The 13,001-nt window shown below is 46.9% G+C and overlaps 1 protein-coding gene across 2 annotated transcripts in view; it reads left to right on the top strand.

Annotated features, from left to right (window-relative positions):
- The window catches only part of FAM171A1 (family with sequence similarity 171 member A1), a 124,599-nt gene extending 112,925 nt beyond the window's left edge, over positions 1 to 11,674 (top strand). For both annotated transcript variants that reach the window (XM_036097037.2, XM_036097038.2), the window contains exons 6-8: positions 5,030 to 5,146; positions 7,959 to 8,073; positions 8,701 to 11,674. In XM_036097037.2, coding sequence (XP_035952930.2) covers positions 5,030 to 5,146; positions 7,959 to 8,073; positions 8,701 to 10,402 — 1,934 coding nt within the window. In that variant the 3' untranslated portion in view covers positions 10,403 to 11,674. The remainder of the gene's footprint in view (positions 1 to 5,029; positions 5,147 to 7,958; positions 8,074 to 8,700) is intronic.
- Positions 11,675 to 13,001: the final 1,327 nt, after the last annotated feature.

Genomic DNA, 13,001 nt, shown 5'->3' with positions numbered 1-13,001 from the left:
AAATTTAAAAAAAAAAAGGACGTGAGGGGCTTCTCCATATCTGGACCACAGAGGAGACCAGCTTCGCAGGGACAGCCTGTCGCACAGGTATACTGACCGGGGAGCGTGCGGCGGCTGCCCCATCCAGGAGGCAGGTGGGCAGAGTGGAGGAGAACGAGCAGCTGGAGCTTTCGTCTGTCCACACAGCAGGAGCAACCCAGGGCCCTCCCGGTTCTGTCTGAGCGGTGCCTGAGGCGCCCCCCCTTCCCCCGCATGAGAGGGACCCCCCACTCCTGGCAGACGGGTCGCAGGTACTGTGCTCATGTAGCCCTTACTGCACAGAAGAGACTTCCCAGAGGTGTGTTTGCTCTGCTGGCCAGGATCACCAGCGAAGCTTCGCGGCACCCGTTCCCTAACGGGGAGCACAGGAATCTCTTAATGTGTGCTGGCTCCTCAGGGAGGGGAGTCGCCCTCATCCGGCGGCATGAGGATCTCACTAACGAGAAGCATATGTTCTAGCACACAATTCATTAATTCTCGTATTCCCCGTAGCTCATTTCTTCCCACAAAACACGGAAAGCTTGGAAATGGCGTTTGCCAGTAACAGCATGACTGTTGAATCCTGAGATAGTGTCCCCCTTTATTCACTGAAGACGTGTGCGCTTTGCAGAAAACCTAGGCCAAAATAAATCCCTCTTTCCCAGCTGGCTTTGTTCCCTTCAGTTTGAATTTTAACCACACTTCTGGAAGGATGTTTTTCCTGACAGCCACACCCAGCTTTTCACAGGAGGTCATCTGATAGTTTTTGGGGTGCACGTCGAGCCTTCTCTCATTCTCGAGTACTATTGAGCTCCTACGCCAAGTTATATTTCTTGGTGCCGGGAAGAAGACAAAAGGAGTATAGGACCCAGGCCCCAACTCACGGGGCCTGCAGTCGGAGAGAGGAAGCAAGATGTGGGCCAAGTGGTTAGCAATGGAAGCAACGTATATTTTGGAAAAGTGATGCATTGACACATGCCCCAGGGGTGCTGAGACGTGGGAAGATCCTTGAGTTCTGGAGGCACTCAAGCTAAGCACATGACATGACTGGCATCTTGAAAGATGGGGAGGTTTCTGGAAGAGAGAAAAACGATGCGAGATTAGAGCAGCAATGGTGGCAAAGCCACGGACTTAAGTCAGGTGTACACTGTGTAAGCTAATGTTTGAGGAGCACAGGGTCTGGGCGGGGGTGGTGCTAGAGGGGCAGGTGGGGAGAAGAGCTCTGAGCACGCCCTGCCTCCACCTACTGGGCCCAGTGGCCTCCCATTTGTTACCTTAGTTTCAGGTGTACAATATAGTGATTCAGCACTTCCATACAACACTCGGTGGTCATCGTGAGAAGTTTTGTTCTTCATTCCCTTCATCTGTCTCGCCCCTCCCCCATGCCCCCCCCCCCCCCCCCGTAACCAGCAGTGTGTTCTCTATAGTTAAGAGTCTCTTTCTTGGTTTGTGACTCTTCTTTTTTTTTCCTTTGCTCATTTGTTTTGTTTCTTAAATTCCACGTAGGAGTGAAATCAAATGGAATGTGTCTTTCTCTGACTGACCTATTTCGCTCAGCATCATACTCTCTAGCTCCGTCCATGTTGTTGTAAATGGCAAGATTTCATTCTTTTTGTGGCTGAGTGATATTCAGTTGTATATATACCACATCTGCTTTATCCATTCATCTATCGATGGACATTTGGGTTGTTTCCATGATTTGGCTATTGTAAATAATGCTGCAATAAACAGGGGTGCATGTATCCCTTTGAATCAGTGTTTTCCTATTTGGGGGGTAAATACCCAGTAGTGCAATTACTGGATCATAGAGTAGTTCTATTTTTAGCTTTTTGAGGAACCTCCATACCATTTTTTAATGGCGTTGGAAGCCCTTCCCAGCCTCTTCCCCACGCAGACAGTAAACTCCTTTCCAGCCTGTTCCTCCCGCCCCCCCCCCGCCTCCATCCCATCCCCGGGCATCTTCCAAGCTACACTTTCCTTGCCTTCCGGCACACTGCTTCCTTCTCCTCTTCCTCTTGGTGTCCTCCCTACCCCCCACCCCACCCCCAGCTGACAGTGCTGCTGGTTCTTCAAAACTTACATCATCCAGAAGCCTCTGCCTTCCCTGCGCTCCAAGGGCAGGAGCACAAAGCAGTGGCGTGTTCTCCAGTCACTGGCCTTTCTGGCTCCTGCCAGCACCACCGCCCAGCTGGGGCCCTCCAGACTGGACTGGGGAACTTGTTAGCTAGGGAGTGGCGGGGGGGGGCTCCATTCACCAGGCTTGCCCCCAGTTTAGCTGGGAGATATTTTAGAAGTGTTTTTCCCGTTGATGTGCTTGTGTTGTAGAAGGCAGAGACAACTTAGCAGTCTTGTTAGGTTTGAATGAGCAGCAGCTGGGACCCATGAGCTTCAGATCTTTCTGTCTGGGTGCCTTCAGCCTCATGTGATATCCACTCCATATGCAGAGCCTTGACTCAAGAATCCAGCCTGGGGAAAATTGCAAACCAAAGAGTGCACGCCACCTCCTGGCCAAGGTGGAGATCCTGTGTGTCAGAGAGCGCCAGGGGGAGAGGGGTGGGGTGTGGAAGTCGGGCACCGAACAGCATGGCATCCCCAAAGTGGAAAACTGGAAACGGTCGCCAACAGTCGGCTCCCTACCTTCGGGGAAGCTATCTTCCCAAACACGGAAAGCCTTAAGCTGCAGGTGTCAAAGGTCCCGCGTTTCCATTTCCTCAGGAGCACTTGTTAAAAAAACAAAATTCAGTGGAGTAAATTTGGAGATCTAATTGGCTTTATTAAATGATTCATGAATTGGGCAATATCCCATGTAGCAAGTAGAGGGGAGGAGCTCCGCTGAGCTAAACAAGAGAAAGGTTTTTAAAGGCAGAGAGAGGGCATAAATAAAAGAAGGAAGGACTTTATTAGCAAGGAATTCACTGTTGAGGCAAGGTTTCCGTCCTAAGGGGAGTGGAAGGGGTCTATCAGGAAACTCCCTAGTATTTACCAGGAAATTCTGTGTTGCCTGGTTAAAGGTTACATACCTGTGGCATTGAAACTGCAGTTAGGTTAGGTACTAAGTCTTGGTTTACGGACTTGGGGCCTTAACTTAAGTGACGCCATTGTGGGCTGTGGTTTTGTTTCTTAACACTCCGTAGAACTACATGATGCTCTGAGTAGCTAAATCATCTCTGGGTTGGTGTTCTTCAGCAAATGAATCTGAATTGGGCATCCTTGTTCTCCTACTCATTTGAGAAACTTTCCAGTTTGTATTCTTGTCTAACGTGAATAGAAATCCTCTCCTGCCGCGAAACCTGTTGCATGGGAAGGTCCGACGACGCACAGCGTTTGCTGACGCCTAGCCTCTCCCACCTTCCTCCTTTGTTTAACTGCTGTCTGAGCAGAAGAGTTGGTGAGCAAGATTGGGGGCTTTGCCACGGGCACCTTTCCACCCACTGCATTTGAATGTTGCTATGGCAACTGACAGGCCCTAGAAGCAGCACCAAGTATCGTTTCTTTCTTCCGGGGAGAACAATCCCTGTTGCCACCTCAGGGATGTGTGTGCATAGGAAAGGCAAGGACCGGAGGGGAGAATGGCTGGTGCACATTTGGTGCATTTAGGCCTCGAGGGGACACAGTTGCACACATGGCCATTTCAGGTAGTGGGACATTATTGGAGCAGGCTCAACGGAGGAGCACCCTGGGCATTGAGGCAGGGCAGGAGCCCGGCTAAGTGAGGCCTCCACGTCGGTAGGCTGGGGTGGGTGTGCGGGGACGGCTGGAGGGCCTGGCCAGCACTCTCCCTTGCCTTCTGCTGCCTGCCACCATCATGGGCCTCAAAGCAAGGTTCTCTACCAGTGGCTCTACAGCCAAACGTCCTTGGGCGTTGGGTCTGTGTCTCGAAAAATTAAAAAGTGCAGAAGTCACCAAATGTTGGGAAGGTTTATAGGAAATGCAGCAGGGTAGATCAGAAGAACTAGCCCTGGCCCTGAGGATGGACAGACAGACAGACGTGGGTCAGCTTCTGCTCTGCTCTGTACCCCTGAGGGGTCTTAGAAGAGGTCTATACCTCTCCAGTCTCCAGTGTCCTCATCCAAAAACAGAAAATAAATCTTATTCTATAGAGTTGCTGTGAGATTATAGACAATGCATATAAAATACGTCTGCTGTGACCAGCCTGTACATAGTAGGTGCTCATTAATGTTAAATACTAATTAGTAACTGAAAGCACAGACATGGACATACCCAGTGTTTCCCAGCACCAGAATCAACTGGAAGCTTTTTAAAATACTCACCTACGGGGTGCCTGGGTGGCTCAGTTGGTTGAGGGTCCGACCCTTGGTTTTGGCTCAGGTCATGATCTCAGGGTGGTGAGATCAAGTCCTGCATTGGGCTCCACACTCAGTGGGGAGTCTGCTTGGGATTCTCTCCCTCTTTCCCCCAACCCCCGCACATATACACTCTCTCTGTCTCTCAAAATAAATAAATAAATCTTTAAAAAATAAAAAATAAAATACGCACCTCTCAATCAGGTTTACTGGGTTAGAATTTGCAAAAATAAGACCAAGAATTCTCTCTTTATTTTTTTAAACTTCCATAAGTAATTCCGATGTAACCAGTGTATGATTTTGGATAGGAAATTTGCTTATTTTCTTGAGAATGAAGAGTATAAACAATACTGGATTCCCCCCCCCTTTTTTTTCCACTCCCACCAACCCTTGTCTTGCAACCTTTATTCTACTAACCTCCAAAGCTTTCTGGTAGAATTATCTGTATTTGAAAGCAAAGATGTTTGGGAAAGTGGTTGAAAGTAATATTTAATCAGAAAGGCAAGGAAAAACTAAAGTATCCATCTTCCCTGAAAGAAGCTGAAAAGAATCCATGGAAAGCTTATACCGTCCCTACATGACATTTGGACCACGTTGGCTACATGATGGGTCACAAACATGACATTTAAGGTGACTGGTGTGATATGTATAAGCCTGAAATAGGATTTCAGCGTGCGTATAGCTGAAGTTTTTTCTGCATCCCACAGGAACGTGGCTGAAGAGCGGTCTAGGCCTTGTGCACCAGGAAGGTAGCCAGCGGACGTGGACGTACATTGCCCCTCAGTTGGGGTACTGGGTGGCGGCCATGTCTCCTCCCAACCCAGGTAACACAAAGCCAACACCCGCGATGGTGGGCGGTGATTTCTTTGAGGGTTCAGGCTAAGTATGCTTTTGAAAATTACTTTAGCAGGGAGATCACATCTTACTCAGAAACGGTGGAGAAGGGCACCTGGTTGGCTCAGTCAGTGGAGCCTGTGACTCTTGATCTCAGGATCATGAGTTCGAGCCCCACATTGGGTGGAGAGATGACTTAAAAAACGGTTGAAAGTCTGAAAATCAAATGATGAAACGAAGGTATTTTGTGGGGGTTGGAGATCTGGTTGTGACTCTCCCATCTAGGATAAGAAAAATGCACAGAACATACTCCTGTCTCTTGTCTCTGTTTTGCTCAGACAGCTGCCATAGGGAATTCCTAATCTAAAGCCCATGGAGGCAGTTCAGACCTCCTCCCTAATTCCAGAAACAGCTGTGGCCTGTAGTAAGAGAAATATGGGGGAAGGGCACTCCTCAGAGCCGCTAGCAGACAATCCCCATTGGAGCCTTCTTGGGGCAAAAAGCTTGATTTGGCATTTCCTAAAGGCTTAAAAACAGACCAGTTGCTTTGTGTCTAGAACAATAGTCATCTCCATTTAGCATATGCGAATTAATTCATATTTTTTAAAGCATGACTAAAAAAAATGTTTTTGACCTATACGCCCTAAGTTATCCCAATGACTATTCCAGAATTGTTTCTTAAAATAATCATCTTTGGAGAATTCTTTCCAATGATGGCTTCTGTTCCTCAAAATGCCTTTAGAATCTGTATCACTTAGACTGCCTTCCTTAGTGAAACATTTCATTGGTGGCAGATCTTTATGCTCAGAGGGTCCCTTTGATTTTTCTTAGACATATCTAAGAGTCATGCACAGCCAAATCTGGTGAATAAAGTAGGTAATTGAGCTAGGTCAAAATGTGCTATGATTAAAACCTGTCTCTCGTCATGAAGGAGTCCAAAATATTTTAGCAGTGGAATTATCACTGGAATGAACACTCAGACTCCCAAAGTAACTAACTTGACGGAGGTGTTGAGACATTGGTCCCGTTCACTTTCTGTTCCCATACTGAGAAAATGTACATTTCACATCTGTGTCTTGAGAGTCTGTGTTTCCCTTTGTGATAGTGTTCTTGTAGCAGTAGAGGTGTGAGCCAGATACAGAAATGCCCCAGTCTCCAAATCTGAAATATCTAGAATATGACTAAGAGGAAGGAAGGAAAGAAAATAAATACCTTAAGTCCCCAAGCAGAGGCCACAAAGCCCATGCATTACAGTTAACTTTCATTTGAGATAGATTTCCGACCACCGTGGCTCTCAGTTTGCCCATCACGCCACAGAATAATAGATATTCTGTAAAAAGGGCAGAAAGAACTTCTTGCTGTAGGTCCACCAACCTTTCCTAGCAGCGAAGGAAGAGACAAAAATCTATAAAATTTAAGTACGGCTGTGAATTTTCTAGAGATTTCCATTGGCAGAAGTTAAGATAACATTTTAAGTACTTAAAGGATTGAGCTTGAGTTCCTTGGAAATGATTTTTATGTGTCCCCCGGCTTTCTTGGTGGCTCCCGCCAAAGGCATCGCCCATGTCTCTGGGGGTCGTGTCTGGGTAAAAAATTATTTCTCTGAATGATTAAAGCAGCGTATAGTTGTCAATTATTTTTCTAACTTTTGTGCATATTAACTCCATTCACCCCATTGAAGTGAATTATGTTTGGGAGAGAATGGTGGTACCTTTTGAACTTAAGTAATGTCACTATTTTCAAAAACTAGTACACCTCCTTGGGTTTATCTAGCTCTTAAGGGGTCTCCTTGCAAAGATTTTTTGAAGAAATCTATCCCTTAAAATATCAAGAATCAATAAGTAAATGGGTGTTTCTGGTGCATAGTGATCATAACCATGCCAATCGGACATAATGAAAAACCACATTCCTTCCTTCCCATCTATTGGCTCACTACTGGGATGCCTGGACACCAATGTGTCCCCCAATATTATAATTTGGGGAGGTTTTCATTGTCGCTTTCAATCTGTCATCAGTGCCATTAAGGTGGATTCTTACTGCTATTGCACAATATCTTTATTGTTAAACTCCCTCTTGGGATTCTTTACAATGTAAATTAAGAAGAAAATATGTTTATCTCTGGGACCTTGTCTGTAAGTTCTGAAGAGTTCTGTGGCCAGCACCAGGTTAGCCATTTTGAAAAGGCACTGTAGAGGAAGATTTTATTTTTTAAAAAACGGAAGACATTTTAGAAACGCTTGACAACCCATAAGCAGCTGTGGATTTTTTTTTTTTTTCTAAGTCATAGCCGATTCATTTCCTATCTTGCAACTGATTCATTGAGCCAAAGGGCCCTCCGTGCAGTAATTGTCCAGGGAAAGTGAGAATAAAATCTTGCGATTTTTTTTTTTTCCCTCCTGCAGTATGAGATCCCCAGATAGGCCATCTCTCTAAGAGTCCCACTCATTATGTCATCATGCATCCTTTTGCTTTCACTGAAAGATCACGTCTTTAGAATGCTGAGCCTGCTACCGAATGCGGCTGTCTTCCGGGCTAAGGAGGGACCCTTGACCCTGCATTTAGCACTTGACTACACAGACCACTGCCGGCCACAGCTGCTCCGGGGACGGTGGTGGTAATCCCTTTCCATTGAGTGAAATTCCGGTGATCTGTAAGTGCATCATCTAAAGGGTGTTTGCATCTGGCCCCTGCTACACGCCCCAGCCGGGAAGAGTAAGGAAAACATAGGCTCTCGGTTCCGTGTGTCCTTCTTCTCCTTTCAAGGTGTTCTCCAATCTAAAATGCCCTTTTCTGACCTTCTAGGTCCCGTTGTCACACAGGACATAACCACGTATCACACGGTGTTTCTTTTGGCCATTTTAGGAGGAATGGCTTTCATACTTTTGGTTCTGCTGTGTCTCCTTTTATATTATTGCAGGTAAAGTTTTTACCTTTTTGGCAGTATCTTTTTTAATTTGGAATTTCTTGGGCAAGCATTGATTTTGAGGTCTTTTTTTTTTTTCTTTTTCTGAATCAAGGTCCTTTTTTTTTTTTTTCCTCATGAAAAACTGCTGAAGAACTGAACATTTGTCCTTAAAGTTGTGAACAAATGAACATGATGTGGGGGGCATGCTGTTTATAAGTTTGCTCAGAAGGGAAGTTGTTTTATTTTATTTTATTTTTTTTAAGTTTGACAGTTGTCATGATTCGTTCAGAATATTCCTAACCCCTGATTAAGAGATGAGATTCTCAAGGACAAAGCAGAACTAAAATTCCTATTTTGATGCCTCGGCTCTTCCATTTTGTGAGAATGTTTGTTGTCGACTCTTGGGGGACTGCTCTTGAATGAATAACTTGGTTGAACGTATAAAAGCCTGCAGGTGAAATCTGCAGATTGTGCTGTTCTGAATCAAAATAAGGCTGAGGGTGTGGGGTGAGAAGGCTTCTGGCTGCTAGTTAGTTGTCTTGTTTCTTCCTGTGGAAATGGAGAATTGGGATTTCACGGGGAACTTTACTGCTACGAGAATCTTTAACCTCTGGGTTTGGATTTTATCTTTGATCGTAGGCGGAAATGCTTGAAACCTCGTCAGCACCATAGAAAACTGCAACTTCCGGCAGCCCTGGAGAGTTCCAAACGGGATCAGTCGACTTCCATGTCTCACATCAACTTGCTCTTTTCTCGTCGGGAGTCAGAATTCCCTGGCCCCCTCTCTGTCACCAGCCATGGCCGCCCAGACGCCCCAGGGCCCAAGGAACTGATGAGCGGGGTCCATTTAGAAATGATGTCTTCCAACGGAGAAGTGGACATGCACACCCCCATGCTAAAGCTCTCCTACAGTACCTCGCAGGAATTCAGCTCTCGGGAGGAACTTCTCTCTCACAAGGAAGAGGATAAAAGCCAAATCTCCTTTGATAACCTGACACCAAGTGGGACGTTGGGAAAAGAGTACCACAAGTCTGTTGAGATTTTCCCCTTAAAGTCCAGGAAACCTCTGGAAAGAGAAGGCTGTGAGTCCCCGGGCAACAGCGAGTATAGGAGGGGCTACAATGCCATGCTTTCCCAGCCTTTGTTTGAAAAGCAAGACAGAGACAGTCAGGCCTCTGTGAACCATATCCCCACAGGAAGCAAGCTCACCATTCAGGAACACATGTACCCCGCGCCCTCATCTTCCGAAAAGGACCAGCTGCTAGACCGCCGGCCTACGGAGTATATGATGTCGCGGTCAGTAGACCACCTGGAGAGACCCACATCCTTTCCACGGCCGGGCCAGTTGATCTGCTGTAGTTCCGTGGACCAGGTCAATGACAGCGTTTACAGAAAGGTATTACCTGCCTTGGTCATCCCTGCTCATTATATGAAACTCCCGGGGGACCATTCCTACGTGGGCCAGCCCCTGGTCGTTCCAGCCGACCAGCAGCTGGAGATCGGAAGACTGCAGGCGGAGCTCTCCAGTCCCCATGCAGGCATCTTCCCGCACCCCTCCTCCCAGATCCAAGCGCAGCCCCTGTCATGCCAGGCAACCTCCCAGCAGCACTTGCAGGACGCGGGCGCCCGGGAGTGGACACCGCAAGGTGCGTCCATGTCAGAGTCTCTCTCCATCCCGGCATCCCTGAACGATGCGGCCTTGGCTCAGATGAACAGCGAGGTTCAGCTCCTGACCGAAAAGGCGCTGATGGAACTTGGGGGTGGGAAGCCGCTCCCACACCCCCGGGCATGGTTCGTCTCCCTGGACGGCAGGTCCAACGCGCACGTTAGACATTCATACATTGATCTCCAAAGAGCCGGGAGGAACGGAAGTAACGACGCCAGCTTGGATTCTGGCGTGGATATGAATGAACCAAAATCTGCCCGGAAGGGAAGAGGAGACCCCTTGTCCCTTGCGCAGAGCCACCCGGCTGCCCAGGAGCATCCGCAGAAAGAGCCGAGGGCGGCGGACAGCACCTCCTACACGCAGCTCGTGTACCTGGACGACATGGACCAAAGCGGCAGCGAGGGCGGCACCACCGTGTGCACCCCCGAGGACAGCGCCCTGCGGTGCTTGCTGGATGGCTCCGGCCGGAGGAGCGGCGGCCAGCTGCCCAGCCTGCAGGAGGAGACGGCCAAACGAACTTCGGACGTGCCCCCGGAGCCGCTCGCCAGCCCCGAACAGAGAAGATCTGCTCAGGAGGACGACGAAGAGGAAGATGAGGAGGACCAAGGAGAAGACAAGAAGAGCCCCTGGCAGAAACGGGAGGAGAGACCCCTGATGGCGTTTAACATTAAATGAGCGATCACAGAGCCACCCGGCTGTGGAATATAATGCAGTTGCCAAAAATCCTTTCTTCCGGAAGCAGTTTACCTGTTCGGGGAAGACATTGAACAGCGGCGTCCGTGGGAGCAGACTCTCGCTGCGTCACGGTTCACTGTGTAAATGTCAGAAAAGAATCAAAGTTATGACAGAATAAAGGATGATGTTCCCGGATGCCTCGCCTCCAGGGAGATGGCTGAACGTGGTGTCCGGACGTCACTCCGCATCTTGGACACTGAGAAACCACAAGTGATGTTGCTAAGGTTCTGCTGATCACCTCAGTTGTCCCTCAGATTCCGGGAACAGATGAAACTCTTGTCACATTGCTTGAATCCATTTTATCACGATAATGCACCTGTGAAGTTATTATTGAGAAATTAGCTTAGCACTTAGTGTCTCGAGGTATGCATTATCTCAAAGGAAAGCTATGCATCGCTGCTTCGTGCTCTTATTTTGCTTAGGTTTTTTGCGTTGGTTAGGTTTCGTTTCAGGTTTGCTTTAAAAAACACACACACACACACACACACACACACACACACACAATTTGGTTGTAAAGATTTCCTTCTTTCTTTTTCATCTGTTCTGCTTCTCGGTGGTTTATTTCGGTGTCTCCTTCCGGGAACTCCCGAGTGTGTCACCTCTTAACATCCAAGCCTTTTAAATGAAATCGTACTGAAGTTTTTGTCAGCTGAGAGCCCTTCAATTCTGGTCCCATTAACTCCAAGTGCCTTTTTTACAGTGACAACAACAGTCCCTCACCTTTCTTCTTCTTCTTCTTCTTTTTTTTTCTTTCTTAACTCCTTTAATTGAACTGCCTGGATTTTATAAAGTTATTAAGTGATACCCCTTTTCTTTAAACTGCATGCTGCCAAGTGCCCGTTTGTGCTCCCAGTTCTCATTTCAACGCAGTGTTCTCTCTAGTTCCCATGTGTGACGTGGATTCTGTTGAGCTAAGGTAGACTAGAGGACACTTTAGAGATCGCCTTCCCTCCTCTATCCCTTTGGCCACCAGCCACCATTATGGTTTCATTGGCTGTCTGTATATACGGTTATGTATTAACTCGGGAATCCTATGGGCTGATCTTGCTCACCCAGACATGGAGTATGGACTGAGCAAGTGAATGTGACTATTACAGAAATCGTATGTACTACCCAAAAGTGCCAGAATGACTCTTCTGTGCATTCTCCTTACAGAGCTGCTTGGTTATCCAAAAATGAAAATTCAAAATAAATGCTGAAAAAAAAAACCAACTATCCTGTCGTCCTTTTCATTCATTCTGAGCCATTATTTGTTGTTTCGGAGTTGCTATTAAGAATTTGCTCTTGGGGCGCCTGGGTGGCTCAGTCGTTAAGGATCTGCCTTCGGCTCAGGTCATGATCCCAGGGTCCTGGGATTGAGCCCCGCATCGGGCTCCCTGCTCCGCGGGAAGCCTGCTTATCCCTCTCCCACTCCCCCTGCTTGTGTTCCCTCTCTCACTGTGTCTCTCTCTGTCAAATAAATAAAATCTTAAAAAAAAAAAAAAGAATTTGCTCTTGGGGCGCCTGGGTTAAGCATCTACCTTTGGCTCAGGTCATGATCCCAGTGTTCTGGGATTGAGCCCCACAACGGGCTCCCTGCTCAGCAGGAAGCCTGCTTCTCCCTCTGCCCCTGCTCGTGTTTTCTCTCTCTCTCTCAAATAAATAAATAAAATATTTTTTTAAAAAAAGAATTTGCTCTTCATTCCCCGGCAGTCTGAAATGCTGGTTGTTGAACTTCTATTCAGAGACTCCAGAATAGACAATTAGGAATTTACATTGCCGTTAAAATCCACCTTGTGTTTATTTAGTTTTATTCAAGAACATAAGGTAACTTTTTGTTGTGTTTCAGGTAGGGAGAAATGTCTACACTTTACAAAAAACTGATATTTTCTATCGTGATCAATATTGATCCACTTGGAATAACTTCAACAGTTTTCATTAAAATGACCAGAACCATCCCAGATGGGTGAAACTATTAGTCAAAATCATTAATGGAGACATCAGAGCATAGAACACAGTAAGCTAACTATGTGTACAGGAACAACTTCATTACAAAATCTTTACTCATGAATTCCATGTGGACAGAAAACCAATTAAGTTGATTTTTATTACTTTAATTCTCAAAGGTTGATGTATTTTGCTTTTCAGGGGGAAAGCATTTGAGATTCCCCGACAGTGCTGGGGCATCTAAATGGATGGGAGTCTTTGGTTTAGCAAGTAAGGGACTTTTGGGGGGTGAACATTCTCACCAATAGGTGGCAGGTGAGCCCATGTAGACTTCACTCACAAAGACTACTTGTCACTTCCCAAGAAAAAGTGGCCTCTCCCAAGAATACCCAGGGCCAGACATAGATGACTGGGAAAATGCTGGGAGACTCTGAGCCCTTTCTAGCCCTGCCGAAGTTTGCTGCCAATGCAGTCATCTCCTTATTAAAGCATCGGTTTCCAGAAAAGCCTCATTTACAATGCATGTTACCTGTGAAAAGTAGGTACCACGTTGCCTGTCGAAACTGATTATGGGAGATTTGGTGGGAAGTTTGGAATAACGGGCTTTCCTGAC

This window comes from Halichoerus grypus, chromosome 6, assembly GCF_964656455.1.
Source record: "Halichoerus grypus chromosome 6, mHalGry1.hap1.1, whole genome shotgun sequence".
Classification (NCBI taxonomy): Eukaryota; Metazoa; Chordata; class Mammalia; order Carnivora; family Phocidae; genus Halichoerus; species Halichoerus grypus.
Note: the sequence above shows the minus strand (reverse complement) of the source record. Positions and strands in the feature narration are given on the sequence as shown.